At 35.0% G+C, this 24,282-nt stretch overlaps 1 protein-coding gene across 2 annotated transcripts in view; it reads left to right on the top strand.

The window, feature by feature from the left end:
• The window catches only part of LOC106673401 (SCY1-like protein 2), a 456,897-nt gene that overhangs the window by 187,807 nt on the left and 244,808 nt on the right, over positions 1–24,282 (top strand). For both annotated transcript variants that reach the window (XM_024229052.1, XM_024229051.1), the window contains exons 4-5: positions 562–777; positions 8,841–8,961. In XM_024229052.1, the coding sequence (XP_024084820.1) occupies positions 562–777; positions 8,841–8,961 (337 nt within the window). The remainder of the gene's footprint in view (positions 1–561; positions 778–8,840; positions 8,962–24,282) is intronic.

Below are 24,282 nucleotides of genomic sequence, written 5' to 3'. Positions count from 1 at the left end.
ATCTGATGAGTTTTTGATCTCGGTTAATTTGGTTGATATTAAAATAAGTTTGCTTTAATTAATATAACGACAATAATAGATGTAGTTTGAATAAAAATATGAGTTTCCGGTTCTTTTGTCTTCGACTGTACTGGATGCTCCCCGACGAAAATCTGGTCAGTGGGGATCACAGACCGTAGAGTAGGGTAGCGTTGCGTAGCAGCGGGCACATGGCAAGGGTGTAATGCAATGTTATGGAAAATTGGACTTTGGATTTGCGTCGGGTAGCATCGGGTGTGTTTCCGGAAATCCCTTAACATGGATAAGAATGTGTTTTATTAAGAAAAAATATTTACAAAGAGAAAGAGAGAGAGAGAGAGAGAAAGAGAGAGAGAAAGAGAGAGAGAGAGAGAGAGAGAGAGAGAGAGAGTGAGAGAGAAAGGGAGAGGATAAAGAAAAACTGGAAGGGTGAGAATAAATTATTTTGACATTCATATTAAAAGGTTACATCCAATAGGAATTTACAGTTCATTATTATTTTAATTACTAATTCGTTCATACTTACGTTTAATTTTATTTCAGGTGGTTCACTCGGTCGAAGAAAGTGGCGACACACTTGCGTTCGCCACTGAACCTGTCCTGGCGAGTTTAGCAAATATTCTAGCCTATCAGGAAGCGGGAGGAGGGAATTCTGGCGGACCCACGACTGGAGCGTCGCACCTCCATACCGCCCCGAGGCACCAGCATGCGAAAGAGTACCATTTCTTAGACATGGAGCACAAGTACGGAATCCTTCAAGTGAGTCTCTAAGGTCAATAATTATTTTTTTAATAACCAAAATTTCGTTCTATGATATGTGGGCCAAGTTTTACCAACACTATATCATAAAATGCTTTACTGGTAATTTATAAAGTTTTTTGATAAAAAAAAGACAATGTTATTTCGCTTTTATGGTAGATCATTTTGTTGAAACAATTCATCAGACAATGGCGTTGGAGGTAACGAAGTAGAACTTTTCTGTTGTTTGGTTTGATTTAAACTTAGTACTTGATAAACTGACTCTGAATGTGCTTTTATCCAATTGCACATAAAACAATTCGTTCGTATTGACAAAATAATCTTCTACAATCGTCAAATGGTATTATCACGTAGTTAGGAAGGAAAACTGTTGCCACGTTCTTTTCCTTACTGCATTTTACACGTTGAGCCAAATCTCGATTACAAAACTGATTTTTGTTATTAAAATAGACTTCGATCAATAATATTATTTCATCTACTTTATAAATTTTAGATCTGTAAATTTATTTCACGTTTATTTCTTAAAATCTTATATTTCTTACAACATTCTTCAGTCTTCTTTTTTTTATAAACTCTACAAAGTATTCTCTTTCTCTCATATAAGCTTTTAGATCAACATGTAACCTGATCGTTTTCTTACTCTAACTTCTTTGAAGGGAAGATGTTTACTAATTAATTCTAAAAATCTAGTGAGGGTACAGGTATGAGACAGGGATGAGTCTTAAGCCCTACATTGTTTTTTTTAATACGTTGACGATGTTATCTATCTAGTAGAGAGTGGTATTCTTGTTGTGTTTGGTGGAGGATTATAACAATATTATTTTACACCGATGACATTATAATTACTGCAGTTCACCCGTTTGTGCTGCACAATAATATAATTATAATTGAATCTTCCAAGAAGTGTGAACAATGAAATTTTCCAATTAACTTAAAAAAATAAATAATTTTTCGAAATCGAAGTAAATGGGTGTTTTTATAAATGTGATTTTTACGAAATGAGAAAATAAAAACTGTATATAGGTATAAGTATCAAGTCATTGTCTTCAATTCCCGTTTTTCTTTTGTACATAATTTTATAAAAAGACTACCCAAGGCAAAAAAAAGAGGATTTAACAGGATTTTAGTATAAATTTCTAATTTTATTAGCAAAGATGTTCCATCAAATGACAAAATTCAAATATTTTAATCAGTCTTTAGCCTACTTACTGATGGAAGACATTCTCCCATTTCCGGGGGCTCGTTAATTAAGTATGCCCGAAACCAATGAAGAGAGAGAATTGGGTGGTTATCAGATAACGTAATCGTCTCTGTGTTAAATAATCCCTGATTTGGTATTTATGTAGATTAAATTTTACAAATTCAATCAATCTGGGAATATTCTTTTATTAAGAGCACATTTAATTTTTAGTTTTACAATTTTATATAGTTTTTACTTTTTTGTTCAAGTTGCAACGAACTCAGCAACCATTGCTTTAGAAAATTTATAAAATATTTTAATATTTACAACGATTTAATAAGTTTTATTGTATTATAAACATGTTTTTCTAAACGCGCTGATACGGATTAAATGACCAGTTAAAGGGATACACTACAACCCTTTACTTGCCAAAGTATGTTGATTTTAGAGTTGGTCGTACAATGCGCCAGGGAAATAAGAAGGCTAAGGATACTTCCCGGAAGTTGGGGCAGCACTATGTCCTTTAGCTTCATGCGAGGCGAAGCCGAAGGCAAATGTGTTTGGAACTGCGCGGAGGCCCTGTCGGAAGTCAGCGACACTAATGATCTGACCCTGGCATGGGGGGCGCTTGAGCCCTAGAGGCATCGAAAAGTTTGACATAACACAAGTAAGAGGCAAGCGAAGTGATTCATAGAAGGAGCATACGCAAAACTTACAAAAAAATTACTGGAAAGCAACCGCAACCGAACCAGATTCTGTTTGGATTCCTGATAGGGCAATGCCACATAAGAAAGCATATGCACCAGATAGGAGTACAGACACGTGAAACACTGAGCAAGGAAGAGGAGGAGACCGCAGAACGTATTCTATGTTTCTGTGACGGTCTATGTAGGTGCAGGTTCTTTCAACTAGAACAAGAAAAACTACAAGGAAGGTCCTACACCAAGGAGCCACAGGCAAAGCTGAATAACCTGACGCTCGCCAGTGAGGTTTAAAAAAAAACAGGGGAGCACAATAGATCAATTAAGGTTGAGGTGCAGTAGGCCATGTGGCCCCTCTTTTATCCCTATCCCTAACGCGACACACACAGTGACACATCTACACATAAAACACACTTGTGAGTACAGATATTGAACCTAAAATTTCTACATTGTGTACATAATTATATAAATTCATATTCGTATCTTATATGCATTTGTATGATTTAAACAATGTTTATAAATCCCAGGCGCTGAAGATGATCTCAATACAAATCGAAACACCAAATTCTTATCATTTTTTTTTTCGGTGTTTAGTGACTGTTACTTAATGATTATTTGGAGATCTGGTGTGACGTAGGTGTAGAAAATCATTTTCTTTGTCGTCCGAACGTTTGGATCTTTATTGAGATTCTCTGTAATTGTGTCATTCTTGTCTATTTTGATGAGAGTGCCCTCGGCATGACAATGACACAATGCAGAAAAAAACGCTCTGAGCCCTGAAGATGATCTCAATAAAGATCGAAACGTTGGCCCGTTAAAGACCCGCAAACAAGATCCACACAAAGGAGCCGCTGGCAAAGCTATCGCGGCTGAATAACAGCTTGAAGCTGGCTGGGGACTTACAAAAAACAGGGGAGCACAATAGATCTAATCAGGTCGATGTGCAGTAGGCCTTGTGTCCGCTTCTTTTATCCCTATCACTATCCGTGCGTGCAGTATCTCGGAGGTCAGACTTTTGCGCCTCCGCCTATACTCTAATTGCTGCCAGGTACAGATCTTCAATTGCTATTGCAGTACCCTTCGGTCATAACCAATTTGCGGATAATATGACGCTATCATAACTTACAAGAACATGTTTTCTTATAAGTATAAACACGTACATTTCCTACAATTCAAAGGAGTGTTTACGATATTTTCGTATTATCCCTAGGGTTCTTGCATAATGGGATGGCTGTATCTATTATATAAACTAATATGCTCTTTACATCCAGAATGATGGGTTATTATGAGTAGCGCGTCTGTCGGTAATGAGTTGTCTGTCCCAAGAGATTTTAACCCCTTTGCTCCTATAGTAGTGCAGGGTGGTGAAATTTAAATAATTCACTTGTGGAGACTTAATCCTGCTGACCGAAACAAGATACACAATCTTAGCAATATTATGGTACCTCTGAACTCACTGTTTTTTTGGCGCCGCAATAATATCCTGGATACTTCTGCATTTGCGCCACTCTATGTCAAGGTCTTCAATTATCTGGAAGGAGATCCAAAATCCTTCCGTTTCAAAAAATGGGGTCCCTTTATTAAAACTCCGGCAATTAATTTCTTCAAATGTAACCTGTACATTGTGCTTCCCATAAAGTTTCTTTTGAGACCATTAATTGTTTCGTTCTGCTTCTGTTATTACTGGGCGTCCTTGTGGATCAGAGAGATTTAAAGCAGGGAACCCTTTATCCAGGGCAGTTATTATTCGTGCAAGGGACGACTTTCATTGGGTGAAATTTATTTTAAGTACGTTCTTCGAAATTAATATTATTTTTTATAGTGGAAAAAGTTTAAATATAATTGATTTTATACGTTTGGATATTTATATTGAATTGTATGAAACGGAATATACCTTTATAACGAACTTATACAGTTAAAGTTTTAAATTTCATTTAATAATCATTTGAAGCAAAGATTACGAAAGTTTATAATCCTTCATAAACTCATACCATGAAGGTGTCTCAGCATATATTTCTCAAACAGCCAAACTGCAAACACGCCTAAACAAAAGAAGAACAAGTTCACAAACTTTGAAATACTTTGAAAGCCATGGGATAATCTTGGATCGTACTTCATTCGTAAAAAGCAATCAACTTTACAAAATTGTCAAAAATAAATATACAACGCGACCGGCAGACAATGTGTTCAGGAAAAGCCATCAATCATACATAGAGGTCGGGCGTCGTTTTTCAATATCTTCCTTCCCAGGCCCACGCTTCCGGACGTCGTATCCTCTCACTCTCCTTTTTGGCCTGATTATTTAAATAACAAACATTCGCCACAGTTATATTTCACAATTTTGGAAATAGTAAATTGTTCAGTCCGACGTAAGTAATCAATTACTTGAATATACTCTCACTAGGGTCAATATGTTTTATGGGAAATCAAAGTACAGAAATAAGCCGAGACTTTACTATGGCTATCAAACAAAGACTAAAGCGCTTTGGGAATTTTTTTATCTCCACAGACCACGCCAGAGTAGGCAGGAAAAATCATGGTTTATATATCACCTTCCGGATTTTGTTATAAAAGGCTCAATTTTTTTACTACGCTGAAACAGCTAGATTAATTGGAAAAAATTAAATACCCTTTCAAGTTGTTATATCACGTTTATCCGATTTCATAATATATTTATAATACAAGATGATTAGAAAGAATAAGTGTGTGGTGGTTACTGACCGATAATCGATAATTATTCAGAAATCGTGAGATGCGGTCTGGTGTGACGTAGGTTTTAGAAAAACATTTTCTTTATCGTGCCAACGTTTAGATCTTTATTGAGATCATCTTCAGGGCCTGGGATTTACAAACATTGTTTACATTTAACAAATACATGTAGGATGTGGAAAAAAGTGAATGCATTGTATAAATTCACTTTTTTCCACATCCTACATTTATTTGTTAAATGTAAACAATGTTTGTAAATCCCAGGCCCTGAAGATGATCTCAATAAAGATCGAAACGTTGGCACGATAAAGAATATGTTTTTCTGAAACCTACATCACACCAGACCGCATCTCACGATTTCTGAATAATTAAATAAAGAATAAGATTTAAGACAATTCTGGTTGCGAAAATTTGTCATAATATAAATATAATATATTTTTAATTTAATTTACTCGTTGAGTTTATTTAACAACAACAATCTTTGTCCATTTCAAGATATTTCTCATCGTATAAACGTTTATTGGATGCGTACCACGTTCTTATTTGTACTATCAGGCACATTCAGATTTCAGCGTTTGCCAGTTATGAACAAAACCTGCATCATTCATACTCTTGTTCATTCAGTGAGTTCATTCGGTATGTACATACCATTCATGCCAGTGGGACAATGGAGTTTCGCTATTCCTTTATTTTCCACGTACACAACTAACACCGTAAACCTAAATGAGATCGATGAATTTTGCTTTCTTACTAAACATTATTCCTAATAAATACATTCACATCAGCTGATAATTCAGGTTATTTGTTTCTTGTAATAAAAATTACGTCCCGATTCCAACATTGTTACAACATGCATTGACGATCATTGTAGCAAAGTCACTAGTTTTCGTGGTCCGATTGACCAATTAATATCAATCTATTAATTAAAGTTTTTAGTTGAGATAAAAAAGTAAATGTCACGAGCGGGATTCGAACCCACGATCTTCGGCTAGATACGCCGCTGCTCTACCACTTGAGCTATCTATCGTGACCGCGATACTTTCGGACACTAACTTTCCATTTCAACCCCTCAATTGAAGCAAAGGTATTTCAAACTTATTGAACATCATCCTGGTATATCAGCACAATTGGTTAAGTTTGTCATTCAGGTATGGCCTATTATTAATCTGCAAGCCTGAATGAATTGTATATTTTATTCAAATTCTCTACCATACACATTGACTATGATCGTGTTTCTTCAAGATTTTCCAATCGGGCCCTGCCAAAAACATTAAAATCACGTTTATTTTATTAATTCATTAAATTAAATTATATATTTGTAAGTCCTCTGATTGTTTAGATTAAAACGGAAAAATTGAAAGAAATATAGCATAAGGTACAGTCATATAATAATACTTTAATAAGATTAAAAGTTGTTGTCCCATAACGGTTTTATAACCTACTATTAAAGTTCCTCGAAAATCTAAAAAAAAAAAAATTGTTTTGACGATAAAGCGCTTATATTTGATAATAAAAATGCTGAAGTTTTCTATATAAAAAAATTAGCAATACGTTTCACATTTGTGAAACATACATGTTATAAATTATACGTAGTGGGGTCATTAAACGTTTCACCCTGGATTTTATATGATACGAAAATATAAAAATTTGATTATGCAGTATAAAATTTGTTAAAACGTGTAAATACCAAGGTATCACGTCGGTGTTGACGGTTGATATTAATGTGTAGTGATTAGTGACCATTAATCGACGATTATTCAGAGATCGTAAGATGCGGTCTGGTGTGATGTAGTTTACAGAAAAATATTTTCTCTATTGTGCCCACGTTTCGATCTGTATTGAGATCATCTTCAGAGCATGGGATTTACAAACATTGTTTACATTTAACAAATACATGTTGGATGTGGAAAAAAGTGAATTTATACAATGCTACAAATTTCAGACTCAATCGAAGTATTTGTACTAATTCAAAGTGTTTGTTTTCAGTGAAGATGTGTGATTATTGGGTTTCGTGTTGAGAGTGCCAGTGAGATATTGCTGTTTTATGTTTATATACGTTAAATTTTGAAGGGGGGGAGGAAAAATCAAAATCCAACGTATATAAACATATAACAGCAATATCTCACTGGCACTCTCAACACGACACTCAAGAACGGCATACTTACGCAGAAAATAAACACTTTGAGTGAATAGAAATACTTCGATTGAATATAAAAAATATATTTTTTGGATTGTATAAATTTACTTTTGTCCACATCCTACATGTATTTGTTAAATTTAAACAATATTTGTAAATCAGGCCCTGAAGATGATCTCAATAAACATCGAAACGTTGACACGATAAAGAAAATGTTTTTCTGAAGCCTACATCACACCAGATCGCATCTCACGATTTCTGAATAAACTGTAAAACATATTACTGAACAACAACAAAACCATCCGTAAATATACAAATTACTCCATTCGAGTGTCAAAAATCATTCTTAAGAATACAAACGTAATTATTATTTCAGGTTGTGAGCAAACAAATTAATATGAAAAATGGCTTATAGTAGAAAAATATTTTATTATTTAAAATTCACTAATTTCTTGGTCCGCTTGACCGATTAATATATCACAAATAATTAAGGTTTTTAGTTTAGAAAAAAAAAGTCAATGGCACGAGCGGGATTCGAACCCACGATCTTCGGCTTGATACGCTGCTGCTCTAACCACTTGCGGCTATCGTGACCTCGATCCACCCGGACACCAACTTCCCATCTCAACCACATCTTTTTGAATTTTCTCTCCTTTTTGCCGATTTTCAATTTTTTTTTAAACGAGTGGATCGAGGTCACGATAGCTCAAGTGGTAGAGCAGCGGTGTATCAAGCCGAAGATCGTGGGTTCGAACCCTGCTCGTGCCAGTGACTTTTTTATCTCAACTAAAAACTTAATTAATTGTAATATCATATGTCAAGCGGACCAAGAAATTAGTGAATTTAATGATTAAAAAGTGCTGCTAAAAAAGCTCTCCGTGGCCATTTCATTTGTCGTCGAGAATCCAACCCGATTACACGACATTTGAAAAATGGCAAAAAGGAGGGAAAATTCAAAAAGGTGCGATTGAGATGGGAAGTTGGTGTCCGAGTGGATCGATTGACATTTTTATCTCTACTAAAAACTTTAATTAATTGTACTATTGAAAATATTGCCAATTATATTTATTAATTGTACGCTGTTTGTCATAAATTCATATTCGTTTTAGGGCATCGTACATTAATTTTAAATTATTTAAAACAATGAGGGTCATTTACGTATTATTCAGGTTGCCTTATTTGGAGCCGTCGCTTTTATGACACGACCGATCGATCATGTACGAGTGCACTGACGTGTGACAGTAAAATCGGACAATCTAATCATTTATTAAATTAAAACGTTCCGATTTGGTTGAACTGACCGTTTTAATTGAAGCTTTCTATTTATATTTTACAGATAACCGAGGCCCTCTCCTTCCTCCATTATTCAAACCACGTGCTTCACCGCAACGTTTGTCCGAGCAGCATCCTTGTAACGAAAAAAGGTACATGGAAGCTAGGAGGCCTGGAATTCACAGGTAAGACGTTGTTAAATTCCATTTAAATATTTTAGCATTGCGCGTCTGGCAAAGAGTTTTTATCGGTGATAAAACGTACAACTTCATTTCAATTTAAGTGGATATGCCACAGACTGCTATTTTCATGTAAACTACCTTTTTTCTTCGTACCGTACTGCCAAAAACTGAGAGTATTTTGCCTCCGACTTTTATAATATTTACAGGTTGTCCTGTGCACAGATGTCAATCCTTCAGGATGTTGTTGTATATGTTAATACAACTAAAAACTATCAATTGTATTCAAGATCGTCACATACGACTGAAAAGACAAAAAGTTATGACCGATGTACTTCTACTACACGAGTTCTTGACAAACACTCTGATACTCTTCTCAAAAATAAAAGGCTGCTTTACAACCATAGTTAAGCCGATATGGACTTTACGACAGGAAAAATGAAGTTCAACCAAAACCAACATCCGCCTCTCCAAACTGCCAAATCCTTAATGTTAAGAAAAGACGTGAATGCTCGATTTTATGTAGGAAATAAAAGGACACATACAGACTTAATATTCAATTCGTACAACATGAAATCTGGTTTTGTTGTTCTCTGGAAACTTTCTTGCTGACGAGGACCGCAAGATTTCTTATGGTGTGATAATTAAAGTGATATTGACACAAGCATTATTGAATTATTTGAGTACTACTAACGTATTCTTGTATTTAAATTTGTATAATGCCCAATTTAAATAGAGAGATATTTCAATTTTCGTGTAATTTTGCTCTTTCACAACATTTCCCCATGAAGATCCCGTACTCATAAAATATTCTTACGAAAAATTTAATTACATAATTTGAAAAAGCGCGTGTTATTTAGTGATAGTTAGTTATTGATTATTTGGAGATCGTGAGATGCGGTCTGGTGTGGCGTAGGTTTTAGAAAAAGACCTTGAACATGATCTCAATAAAGATCGAAACGTTGGCACGATAAAGAAAATGTTTTTCTAAAACCTACGTCACACCAGACCGCATCTCACGATCTACGAATAATCAATTTAAAAACGTATTAAAATTATTACAATATTTATTAGTTATTTTTCCGGCCAAATTTTCAAATTAGAAACTTTTACGAGTTTCCGAAGAATTGTTTTAATTTGATTTGCAACAACCCCCTACCACCTCTAATTGTGCCTCAATTCCAAGTAAATTAATGATAATAGTACGCAAAGTGGTTTAGAAAATGACAAGTCTTACACAAGTCTTATTTTTACAGTATTTCCAGCCAAATTATCTTTGTACAACCTTGTAAAATTGATTTTCCTGAGCTGAGTAGTATCTAGGTTATATTTAAAAAGGAAAGCCTAGAATAATTAAAATAGGGCGTCGGTGGCCTCAACGGTTTAGGCGTAGACACGGCGCTCATCCCTGCAAGGTAAAGGTCCCGGGTTCGAATCCAGCGGCCCTGCATTCGAACCCGACATACTTACAAATGTTTTTTTCCAAAAACACCGGCAGAGTTTATATTATGATCCCTGTTGTTTCGAACCCTCGTAAAAAAATCAACCAATCTTGCTATCTAATCATGAGAATACTTAAAATACAACCGAACATAACAAGTCATTACGTACTATCAGAAAAATCGCAATGAAATTTAAATAAACACTATAAAAATAAAAATTAACACCAGGTTAAGGCAAATATTCAACCCTTTATTTCAATTGTTATCACCCCAATTAGTCTGACTGAAAAAAAACTTTTTCCTTCTTTGTTTTCTTATAATCGGCCAAGCTTGCCAAAAAAAGAACAAACTCCAACAAACCTACATTAATTTTAGGGTACAGCTTAAATTGTCTCGACATTCCTTGTTTGTGCCCTGGTCCTGCCTTCTTTCAGAAATTCCTCGGAGATTTTTTCTTAGCCTTTCTTGATCCTCTTCCAAATAGTTTTCCTATGTTCGCTTCCAAGGTAGAAAGATTGAGCGATCTTGAGAAATCCAGTGGACCGTCCATTCACAGGAGATTTTTCTCCTCTCTGGATCAAATCGACTTTTTTATTGTTTTATCTCCTTGCCTTGCTCATGCTCCCCTTAGGCAATTACATTTCCGTTAATTACTAAGTTCACCTTATTTACAACTATTTACCGGAAACATTCACAATGCAAACAAGGCAAACTTTTATCCTTTTTCAAGGATTTTCAACAGTTCAAAATCCACTTTCTAAGATCCACCCTAAGTGTACAACCTTTCCTCTAAATCTAACTGGTCACTCTTTCAATCGAAAACATTGTTATCACCTAATAGCTAATCCTAAAATCTAATTTTGAAGAATTTTTAGAATCGTTACACCAATAAAAACTGTCCAGTCAAAAAATCCTAAATGCACCATTTTTCCATTTACCTATCTTCCAGCAGAAGCCTGTTGATCCTTCAAGAAAGTTGGGGTACAGATATCTATTATCAGTCAACATTAACCTCTTCTCTGCTATTTAAGATTTATATATTCTTATTTATTTATTGCTAACTACGTCACTTTGTAATTTCCAAAAATGGTTAAAGCAATAAAGATTGGAAATCTAGTTGGCAAGATAGGACGAGCGGATCCGTTGATGAACCTCTTTTGACAATTTACTTTTTACGAGCTACCATTTGTTTCCAGGCGTCGGATCGGATTCATTATTCTCTTTTGTGGGAGCGGAAGATGATTATGTGACAAGCGTGATAGATTGAGCGATAAAGAATTTGATGGATGTTTCATTTCTTGGAGAATGGGGAGTTTATCTTAAAAAGAATAGCATAAAACGTTTAATACCCTAACAGTATGGGGGTCAGTTGCTTCACAAAATTAAAAAAAAAAAAAAAAAATTACGTGACATCTTCGACGCAGGTAGGGGGAACGGTTTAGCAGCTCCTTACCACTGAAGGATACAAGAATATGCGGTATTTATACTCGCTCCCACGAGCCCACAATAAAAATCAAGAAATGAAAGGATATTCATCTATACAAAAGCAAAGTTAATCAGTCGATAAAGCAGAAAACTGATGCTGGTTAATGTGACTCATGTTCAAGACGGAACTAGATCCGAGAGATTTTTGGATTTATGAAAAAAATAATACATCTATGCCCCGACGTTTGGGCAACACACAGTTGAAAATCTCAAATTACTGCACAGGACAATAATAATTTTCCGCCGGAAAATATGTACGAATAAGAAATGAGGCTTATGGGTAACCCCAGGGAGGGTTATGAGAACCGACTAATATCGGTATGTGCCGGAAGTTGTTATGACTACTACACAAGGAATCTTATCAGGTGCTGGAAGAAACATTTTATAAAACTGATCTTTATGTAAAGTATTGGTTGAGATATAAAGTCAATTTCACGAGCGGGATTCGAACCCACGACCTTCGGCTAAATAGGCCGCTACTTTATCACTTGAGCTATGGTGACTTCGATCCACTCGGACACTAACTTTCGCTTTTATCTCAACCAATACCTTACATAAAGATTAATTAATTGAAAGATGTTATTTGCTCAATCGGACCACAAAATCTAATGAATTTAATAAGTTAAATGAAGTATATCTTCACCAAAGCTCTCCATGGACATTTCATTTGTTGCCGAGAATCGAATAGATTACACGACATTTGAAACGAGGCAAAAGGAGGAAAAATTCAAAAGGCGGGGTTGAGATGGGCAGTGGGTGTCCGAGTGGATCGAGGTCACGATTGCTCAAGTGGTAGAGCAGCGGCGTATCAAGCCGAAGATCGTGTCTTCGAATCCTGCTCGTGACACTGACTTTTCTATCTAAAAACCTTAACTAATTGAATGATATTAATTGGTCAAGCGGACCACGAAAAATACTGAAGTTAATAATCTTATGAAAGAGTTTACTGAAAATTATTTTACAAATACTTCACTTTATTTATTTTCGCTTATTTCTTTTGGCATTGCGAGCTGGGACGATAGGGAACGTCTGAGGTTCAAAAATGAATATTTTTAATTATTTTGGATGTTTTAAAATAAAATTGCACAAAATGGTAAACTTCTTACTTTAATTAAAACCAGTTTTTTTTTACTTTTGTATTAAATTGATAGGTACCAAGTTTTTTATTTATTTGCATTTATACATTGTCCAATATTAGAAATCAAAATTGCATCCAATTGCTAGAGAAAATTTATCACTGCATTGTTCATAAATATCTAATAAAGAATAATGTGCCACACATTAAACCTAAAGTTGATAAACATTTTTTAAGGGATGCCAATCGAGAGAAACATTTATTCGGAATTTTATGTTCTATCACGTCTACCGACTCACTGAAGGTGACGCAAAATGCCCGTTTAAGTTCATAAAGAGTTAGGAGTAATGTTCGGAAAGTGTGGGAAGGAGGAAAACAGACATCAGAATATTGGAGTTGAAAGTGGGTTTGAACATTACCCGTATAAGATTTCATTCATTAATGAGAAAAGTCTAGTTCAATAGGATTCTTATCTTTCCCACGAAAAAAAGTTGAAAGCAAAATATTGAAAGTTTTAAGTTTGAGCAAAGCTTACCTACTGTTCGAGACTTTTAGAGGAAGAACAAGTGGTTAGGCGAAATACAGATTGTTGTGTTATAAGGTGTTCAGTAAACATTAGTAACATAAATGGAAAGAAACAAATCGAAGTTTCGAAGCTGTTTACGTTTATTCTTCTCGAGCTGTGACACTGCATACCCATACATCGAGTTTTTTTTTTTACTTTTCTCGGTTAATTAAATATCTGATACTTTCATTCAACAAATGCCAAGCTTTTTCCCAAGCTTTTATAGCAATTATTATTACACTTTCCTTAGAAATTCGTCATAAAAGCATTAAAGGTCTTATTCGATAGATTTCCAAAATTTTACCTAATATTGTTTTCGTTAGACTTCCCTTCATCTGCAAACATGATTAATATTCCGTTCAGCTTGGGCATTATGGTCGAATTAGGATTAATAAAATAATTGGTTAAACATTTTCTGGTTTCATTGTAGCGTTTGAGGCTAAAGGTTGAATGTACACTTTGAAATGAAACATTTTTTTTAATACATTGATACTATTACAAATATTTTTCCTGAGAATAATCATCAGTCATTACTTCTCAAAAGATGAAGTTATGGTTTGTCATCGTGAAAGGTATGAAAGGAGGAACTTCAAATAAATATATCAAACCATAGACCACACATCACCCTCAACGACGTGCTGGATTTGGAGGAAACACTGCTTTTCACCCATTGGAGAAGCCAGTACACCAACTGTCATATCATGAAATGGAAGAAGTGATGGACAAACGAGCAGACAATGTGGGATAAAGTTGTAATATTGTTACAGTCCTTGGCAATGCTGGGAATGAGTCGGTCTTGAATTTTGAAAAATTGAAGTTTGAAACCGTCCATTAAAAACTTAATTATTTCAGTATGCATTATTTATGATTGCTTCATCTTATAACTATACAGTTATAATAATTGTTGAATCAATTGTCCAAATATGAAATCATAACGAATGATGAAATTACGACCTGAATTATGACCTTAAAATAGTCAAAAGTTAGGCTTCAAAAAGACCGAGGTTTCTTTTTTTTTTTTTTTTTTTTCATTTAGNGAGAGAGAGAGAGAGAGAGAGAGAGAGAGAGAGATATATAGAGAGAGAGAGAGAGAGAGAGAGAGAGAGAGAGAGGGTATTAAAAAGAAAGTTTTACTACAAAAAAGTGTTAAATATTTTTGAGTCTATTTTCAAATATTACCCATTTTTGGAAAAATTATACAGGGTACCTCAGGCCCAGTTCAACATACAAATTTCAAACGCGACCCTATATATCCTGACATAACATTATAAAGGATTTTTTACGCTGAAAACTCTGGTGCAATCGGATTTCAAATTGGTCAAAAAATGACAAAATTTCGGCAAAAATATTTTTTTAAAAACTCGTTTCGTTTGTTTCGCTGTCTGTTAATTCCAATAATTTGCTTCTTCACTATAGTAAACAATAATTGTCTTAATTATTTGAAATCTGTCATTGATTGTCAACCTCCCATTACGAGAGCAAATCTTAATTATTGGAAGTAAATAAATTTTACAATAATACCTATTCGTTACATTCAATATTCCGTTCAGAATGAACCGAAGAGCAAATTTCCCAATTTTGGTTCTAATATTTATGTTTAATTTAATGAAGAAGCAGATTATTGGAATTAACATCGAAACAAAGAAATTACGTTTTTTAAAACTATTTGCCATAACTGTCATTTTTTACAAATTTAAGCCATTTAACCAGTCGGCAACATTGTTTTCTGTGTAAAAAATTCTTTACAATTAATTAAGGTGTTTAGTTGAGATAAAAAGTCAATGGCACGAGCGGGATTCGAACTCACGATCTTCGGCTAGATACGCCGCTGCTCTACCACTTGAGCTATCATGACCTCGATCCGCACGGACACTAACTTCCCATCTCAACCCCACCTTTTGAATTGTCCCCTATTTTTTGGCCACGGAGAGCTTTAGTGAAGTGTACTTCATTTTAAATCATAAAATTCACTAATTTCTTTCTCCGCTTGACGAATTAATATATTACAATTAATTAAGATAAAAAAGTCAATGGCAAAGGAGGGAAATTTCAAAAGGTGGGGTTGAGATAGGAAGTTGGTGTCCGAGAGGATAGAGGTCACGATAGCTCAAGTGGTAGAGCAGCGGCGTATCTAGCCGAAGATCGTGGGTTCGAATCCCGCTCGTGCCATTGCCTTTTTTTATTTTCAACTAAAAACCTTAATTAATAGTAATATGTTAATTGGTCAATCGGACCACGAAATTAGTGAATTTAATTCTTTACAATACTTGTCAGGACGTATAGGGTCATATTTGTAATTTGTCAGTTGAGCTGAGCCTGAGGTACCCTATATAATATTTTCCAAAAAAAGGAAATATTTGACACTAGACTCAAAAATATATAACACTTTTTTTAATAGTGTCATTGGTTCAGGAGAAATTCAACAGGGCCATCCAAAATGGTCACCCAGTATTTGTCACACTAAAACAACTTCTGTATAGAATAAGGCTAGGCTGTAAATGCGTACAGTGAAAGCAAAACGTATCCCAAATGTAACAATTTTAAAATCAGTAGGAACGAAAAGTTCAATTGATATTGATACGCTGATGATGTACCACCAAACAATTCATTCTCGTTCCCAATAACCTGCTCTCAAAAGTACTTTTAGCCATTTTTTCCCAAAAATGTTCACTTCTATTTCACACTGGCTGTTCTAAAATTCATTTTAAATGTGCGTAAACCGAGCCTCAGAAATGGCTTGAAAAAATATTGTCTTTCCTTAAAAAAAAAAAAAAAAGATTTTTTCTCTTTAAAATTTCAAACGACATACTATATTGAAACAGTTAGAATTTATCACTTTTTACGTCTATGAACAAATTCGAATGATTTCGAATGAATGTATCAATTGTTAGAAATCGTTTCAAATGAGCTTTTCCAAAATTAACAAGATACGAAAAGTTTGACGTCATATCATAACTTTTAAATTACACAAGTTGGCGAGCTGTCCAAGTTTGGACTCCAAGTTTCCAGTTGTTTACATTTATAGTCTCTTGTCTCTTAAATAAGCTACACTATTCCTTCTTGCAGATTCATAACCACTGCTTATTATTATTGTTGGTGTTCTGTTGCTTTTTATTATTATAATTATTATTGAGGGAAACATAAAATTCTATTTTGTACAACGCTGATCTGTTCATAGTACAATGCATGTCGTAATAGTAGTTGACAATCCTCGTCTTGCATTACATTCTATGCTCCCAGTTATCGTGTTTGTGGTCGATGACTGAGAGCATTGAAGTAGCTGGTCGATAAACTACATCGCATATTATTCCATGGCATCAAATAAATGACAATTTATTGACAATTAGTAACATCAACAAACACAATATAAATTGTTATAGGAATCAGTTTATTATTGTACAATTAAATTATCTTCATTATTCACAAATATATCAGTTTTATAAAGTTCCAACGACAAACGTTTCGACCAATAAGTACCAAAATTCTCCATTATACAATAGCTCAAAATTACTGTGGCGAAATTGGCCAGTTTAGCTGATAAATATACATAAAACGATACAAAAATTAAAATGTTAAAAACAAATATGTCATGAAATTCGCAGCTTACCCTTAGGCCATGTACCTGGCCAAACCGGGACTACATTTTCGTGTACAATCCTTGTATATACGCGAGCAGAATATAGGAGTAGTATGCTTCTGAAGGGTTGACACTCAGGACGAACCTCGAGCTTAGCAACCACCGACTCCGTCTTGGGTTTTTCGGACCGAAAAAGTCTGAGCCGAACTCACCGTCTTAGCAAAGTTTATACTGCCAACTTTGCCATTCCTTTACCGAGCCGGCTCTTGGAACTTGGATCGAAGTACTCAAGGTTAGCCTCGTCTTCAGTTGGTGGCAGTGCGTACCTAGTCTGCACCGATTCTCCCAGCGCGGTTACTGACATCCGCGACCGTTTCTCCATCGACCCACTTAGTTTGATCTTGTTGGTGGATACCATGAACTGGAGCGTGTCGGCAAAACATTGGTTGTTGTCTGGTTACCTTCACAAATCTGGCGGGTAATGAAAAGGCGGACGAGACGGTTAAAGCCAGGAACACACTTACCCGATGCCTTGCCACGTTTTGGTAGGGTCTACATATCTATGCGACGTCAAACGCACGCCACGTATAGTCACACAGAGTGCATCACAAATCAGTATCACAATCGCAACGCCTCTTTTGTTCTTAATGCATTATTTTGAACAAAACCATGTAATAAATTGTTAGTTAAATTTTATGAACACAACCATGTAATAAATTGTTAGTTAAATTTAATTGTTTAAAAAAATGTTATTCCGGTGTGTTGATAAATTTTCTGCCAAACCATCGTAATTAAATAATTTTTATAAAAACACATGAATTTTTGATCTCGTTTAATTTGGTTTATATTAAAATAAGTATATTGTAATTAATATATCGACAAATTTATATATACATAGTTTGAAATAAACAACAAAAAATATGAATGTTCTCTTCCGACGCTACTAGACGAAAATGGTGTAATTTTATGAGCAAAGCTATGAAATAAATTGTTAGATAAATTTTATGAGAAAAAGCGTGTTATAAAATGTTTGTTAAATTTTATGAGCACAACCATGCAATAAATTGTTAGGTAAATTTAATTGTTTTAAATAAAGTTATTCCGGTGCATCGATAAATTTTCTGCCAAACCGTCATCATTAAATAATAACTCATGAATTTTTGAACTCGTTTAATTTTGTTTATATTAAAATAAGTACGTTGTAATTAATATATCGACAAATTTACATATACATAGTTTGAAATAAACAACAAAAAATATGAGTGTTCTGTTCTGACGATACTCGACGAAAATGGTATAATTGTATGAGCCAAACATAAAATAAATTTTTAGTCAAATTTGATGAGCGAAACCGTGTAATAATTTGATAGTTCAATTCATTTTATCAAAAAATGATATTCCGGTGTTTTGATCAATTTTGTATCAAACCATTAAATTTTTTCAAAATAAAAACTAATGAATTTTAAATCTCGGTTAATTTTGTTTATATTAAAATAAGTATGTTCTAATTAAAATAACGGCAATAATGTAGTTTGAATAAAAATATGAGTGTCCGGTTCTTTTGTCTCCGACTGTACTCGATGCTACCAGACGAAAATCTGGACAGTGGGGATCGCGTAGCGTAGTATAGGGTAGCGTTGCCTAGCATCGGGTATATGTGCACGGGGGTATACAATCTTATGGAAAAATGGACTTTCGATTTTCGTCGGGTAGAATCGGGTAGCGACGCCTGGCGTTGCATCGAGTAAGTGTGTTCCTGGCTTAAGGCCGAAACGTCCCAACCTCCGGACTTACCCACCGCGATCCGTCCCTCTGAATCCGCTAAGAATGCAATAAAACAAACATCATTAAAAGAAGGTGGCATCTCCAATCATAATTAAACGTCGGCAGAGAAGCTCTCATTTATCACACTGTCGATGGCCCTTGGATAAGATTCGTAGAAGGGCCATCGTCACCTCACTAAGGATAGGCCATTAGAGGGTTACTTACTTTTGGACCAAAACCGCGTACGTGTTCGCAGTAGATGTGTCCACCTATATAAAATGTTATTTCTTAGCTTCCAATAAAGACCGAATAGAAATGTCAGCCGATATGACAATTGTGTTTGAGCAAGGCAGCGATTGTCTGGGTACGCTGTTCCGATTTTTGAATGAAACAGGGCTGTTCTATTATATGTAATAGTGACAGTTTTGTGTTCCTAGTGTGTGCTGAGAGTGGATATATTTATTGGCATGAACGTGTAGAGTAAGAAGGCCATGGTGGGACGTTGAGTACCCCACCAACTCTCAGTTAGGTTAGTTATGTAAAGGAGAAAAAAGTACCTGAAGAATATGAAGTACGCGACTACCCTAATGGAAGATAAATGGTCAATGGAATATAAATAAGAAAACGAGGGAAAATTCAAAAGATGGGGTTGAGATGGGAAGTTAGTGTCCGAGTGGATCGAAGTCACGATAGTTCAAGTGGTTCAGTAGCGGCGTATCTAGCCGAAGGTCGTGGGTTCGAATCCCGCTCGTGACACTGACTTTTTTTATCTCAACTAAAAACCTTAATTAATTGAAAGTGAGTGAAAGTTTGAAAAGGTTTAGATTTAGGAACTGATTGCTTTGTGGGTTGAAATGACCTAGCTGTTGATAGAATCCTCGACGACTGGACGGATGAGATGGAGGTCAGACCTCGCAGTGCGAAGAAATGTGGTGGATGGTTCTCGAGGCTTGTCAGTGATTCATTGAAAAGTACAAAAGCTGCAATAGCCGGTGCACTTCGAGAAGTGGTAAAATCAACTCTGTACATGTTTATATGTATGTCAATCCCCGGGCAAAATTGAACTTACGTAAGGCAGTAATCAGTAACCAATTTATAATAAGAACGGTCTGTATAAATATATTGTTATTAAATTAATTATTCAATGAGACAAAGGAGTTGTAATCCACTTTGTCAATTTCGCAGATATGATGCTGACGTTTTTCAATCTATAATTGGTGTCGACAGAAAAAGAGAGTTTCTTTTGAAATTGTAACAAAACTCTCGTAAAAGTAAAACCCAGGTCTGAAGGATTTCCCATCTATTGTTCCTAAAGTTGGCTTACATTGTCTTGTCGCTTTCTATTGTCCAAGCGTTTCACCACGGCCAAGTCCGGAGAGCATTGTGATTTGTGTGACACGAGGAAACAGTGGTAAATGAACCTTTAAACCTTCTTGTTACTTTGTACTAAGATGGTAACATCTGAATTAGAATTTGATACGTCACGATAAACGGTTTAGAACAGAAAAAAAAAAATCATTGGTAATAAAACACCCTGTCAACCGCTAAAATATTCACGTACTTATCCTGGTATTTATTGACCTTTTTTATCTCGCTTTCCAACCCAACTCTGGCTTAAAAGTTTTTTACTGGTCATTTCAAAAACTCGGCCAAGGGGAGCCTTTTATTCCGAACTCTGAGTTATTAAATTAAAAGTTATTGATATTATTCTCATGCCGGCCATTGAAACAGAGAATTTATTAGGGTTACCGCTTTGGCTACGGGCATTTTATGCCTTATATTAAAAATAGAGATGGTGAGATGCGGTCTGGTGTGACGTACGTTTTAGAAAAATATTTTCTTTATCGTGCCAACGTTTCGATCTTTATTGAGATCATCTTCAGGGCCTGGGATTTATAACACATAATCATCAGAATAATCAACAGCTACAACTTAACACTAACACAATCCACTATTACTAATAATGCTACATCAAATCTATCAAATACAGACAAACCAACATATATTTCCATGCAATTCGTCCGGCATCTTTCATTGGAATTACATTCTAATATCTGTATCAGAGGGTAAAACAACATATCCATGATTGCAAAAAACCCAAGCAAAATCCTACAGCACTCGCTACCCACCATTTTTATCGCAAACACAATTTCGCTTCAACAATCCAAAATTATTACACACAGAACAAAACAAACATAAACGTAACTTTTTAGAAATGGTTTACATCAACAAAGTTAAGCATACATTTCAAAACATACACATGTAAACTCTGTCGGAGCTACGCCAATTTCATTAATCAAATTCAGTATCGATAACATACATATATCATCATTACATCACATAAAACATATAATATAACATATAAAACATTACATTCCATACACCAAATATTTCTACATAGACTTTATGTAAGGTTTTGGTTGAGATAAAAACGTCAGTGTCACATGCGGGATTCGAACCCACGACTTTCAGCTAGATACGCCGCTACCATACCACTTGAGCAACCGGGTTGAGATGGGAAGTTAGTGTCCGAGTGGGTCGACGTCACGATAGCTCAAGTGGTAGAGCAGTGGAATATTTAGCCAAGGGTCGTGGGTTCGAATCCCGCTCGTGACACTGACTTTTTTTATCTCAACCAAGAGTTTATATAAAGATTAATTAATTGAAAAACGTTATTCGGTCAATCGGACCACGAACTCAAATGAATTTCTATATAGTCTAATTCTTCAACAATTTGGCTTTCGTTTCCCTAATTATCCCCGTCTATATAATCCTGAAAGGATAATCAGGCCGAACCATTACCCATTTTTCCCATGCCGGCTCGTTTCACCTCTAAGAAGATCCCATCCCTTCAAAATCCAACGTTTACAGACATAAAACATCAATATCTCACTGGCACTCTCAACACGACAGACAAGAATGACAGAAAACACACACTTTGAGCTAGTACAAATATTTTGATTCAATCTAAAATTTCTAGCATCGTATAAATTCACATTTGTGTTTGTAAAATTTAAACAATGTTTATAAATCCTCGGCCCTGAAAATGATCTGAATAATGATCGAAACGTTCTTTTTCGTGCCAACGTTTCGATCTTTATTGAGATCATCTTCAGGGCCTTTTTCTAAAACTTACGTCACATCAGGTTCATCTCACGATTTCCGAATAATCATAGACTAACGGACTCTAAACATCACACAATTATATTAAAATAAGGCAAATCGGGAGTGGTTAAGAGTTCAGGATGCTCGAATGGAACCAAAGTAACAAATTGCCCAAGTACAACCAAGTGCATGTAAAGTTGAAAAAAAATCTTGTCATATTTAAAATTTTAATAAAACCTGCTAATCATTGAATCAAGAGAATTTTTTTGTGTAAGTTCTACTAAAAGATCTAGTTAGGCATGTTTCGGCCTCAAAGATGAAACTTGTCACTAATATCTCTAATAATTCTTATACTTGTATTTATTTTCTAATCATAACAAATTATAGTTTTAATTAAAAATAAAACAGTAATAGTAATTCCTCTTTTCCGTCGTTGTTCTGTTCTAAGGGTTGACTTTTCGTCGACGAGAAAGGGAGGAAATTAGGTGAATCGGGTTATGAAAAAAGGAGGGAAGATGGGGAAAATCCAAGTATAGCTAGGGCGAATAAGCCATTACCCGGAATGGGCGAATGCCACCACAATGGGAACGCTTCAGAATTAGGACTCCGGAGAGGACCACAATGCCGGTATAACACGGCAGGGATTGTGTTACATCTATAAAAGAGACAACCCTTTCTCAATCTCCTAGAGATAAACCCCTTGCAATTTGATTTCTATTATGTGGCTCAATTGAAGAGTGAGTTAGGGGGCGGTTGGAACTCGCTTTCCCGCCCTCTTTTCAAAAAGAGACAAAAAAATCCCTTTCGATTTTATTTCAATATTGTGATAAAACACGGACAAGGATCAAATTAGGGTAATTTTCATGGTCGGTCTGAAAAATAGGCTTTTTTTATTTCATGTTGTCTTGTAATTTTTTTTCAACGTTTTCTGGTTAAAAATGAAACTTTTTTGAGCAGATCATACATATAAAGTTTATTATTAGTTATATTAGTTAATATGAGGTTAATTCCAATAATAAAGAAATAGAATATATGTACGATTATTCGGAGATCGTGAGATGCGTTCTGGTGTGACGTAGGTTTTAGAAAAACATTTTCTTTATCATGTCAACGTTTCGATATCTAATGATATCTCAAAAGTGTTTTTTTCTGTGTAGATATGTCATTATTGTGTGTCGTGTTGAGAGCACTGAAGATGATCTCAATAGATATCGAAACGTTGACATGATAAAGAAAATATTTTTCTAAAACGTACGTCTCACCAGACAGATCATACCAGAAAAATTTGTGGTGATTAGTGACAGTTAATCGATATTTATTTAGAAATCGTGAGATGCGGTCTGGTGTGATGAAGGTTTCAGAAAAACATTTTCTTTATCGTGCCAACGTTTCGATCTTTATTGAGATCATCTTCAGAGCCTGGGATTTATAAACATTGTTTATATATTACAATTACATTTTGGATTTGGAAAAGAGAATTTATACCATGCAAAATATATTTTTTTATATATTCAATCAAAAAATAAATTAAAGTTAAGAGTAAATATTTTCTACTTTTTTATTATTGGAATTAACCTCATATTAACCAACGGTCACGCATTTCTACACGATTCAAAAATGTCTCCTCCACTGTGTCTTATATAGGTCTATTGTTAAACCTCTGAAATTTTAACCATACTTGCAAACTGCGCTTTTTTTCTATTAAACTAAGCACTTTATTCAATTCCTCCTTTTTTCGTAACTCTTCTGGTGTGAGAATTGGCTCACCTACACTCACAAAGTTTATGTACCAATGACTCCGGTTTTTCTTGACAGAGAAGGCAAATTTGTGCTTTACCCAACTTCTTTAGGTAATAAAAGAGGAAGTTCCTTAGCTAACTCTTAGCTTGCCTTATGTGTAGTATTTTTATTCAGTGCTTGAGTTTTTTTTCATGTCATTTTACCAGATTCCAATTAAGCATTCATTCCGGTGCACCTACTTGTTTTTCCTGTCCCTTGGGTGAGAGGCCTGTCTGTTTTTTGACAATTTGAACAGCCTCTTCATTTCTTTTCAAACTTTCCCGCACCCGGAACCTATTTTAAAGTAACCTTGTGGTGTTTGCCTAGAGCCATTAGGCAATTTAGGCTTTCCCAGACTGCTTCGGAGCTGAAAGAATACACTTGAATTTATAGCTGACCCGTACGTAAATCTCTACACCTTCCATATTTTTCTTTATCAACACCCATCCAAATAGAGTTGTATTGCATGAACCAAATTTTGGAAAATTGTTAAAAATGGATCCGATTCGGTTTTTTTACCTGTACTTTCTTGTTC

This window comes from Cimex lectularius, unplaced genomic scaffold (assembly GCF_000648675.2).
Source record: "Cimex lectularius strain Harlan isolate CLEC.00 unplaced genomic scaffold, Clec_2.1 scaffold123, whole genome shotgun sequence".
NCBI classification, from domain to species: Eukaryota; Metazoa; Arthropoda; class Insecta; order Hemiptera; family Cimicidae; genus Cimex; species Cimex lectularius.
Note: the sequence above shows the minus strand (reverse complement) of the source record. Positions and strands in the feature narration are given on the sequence as shown.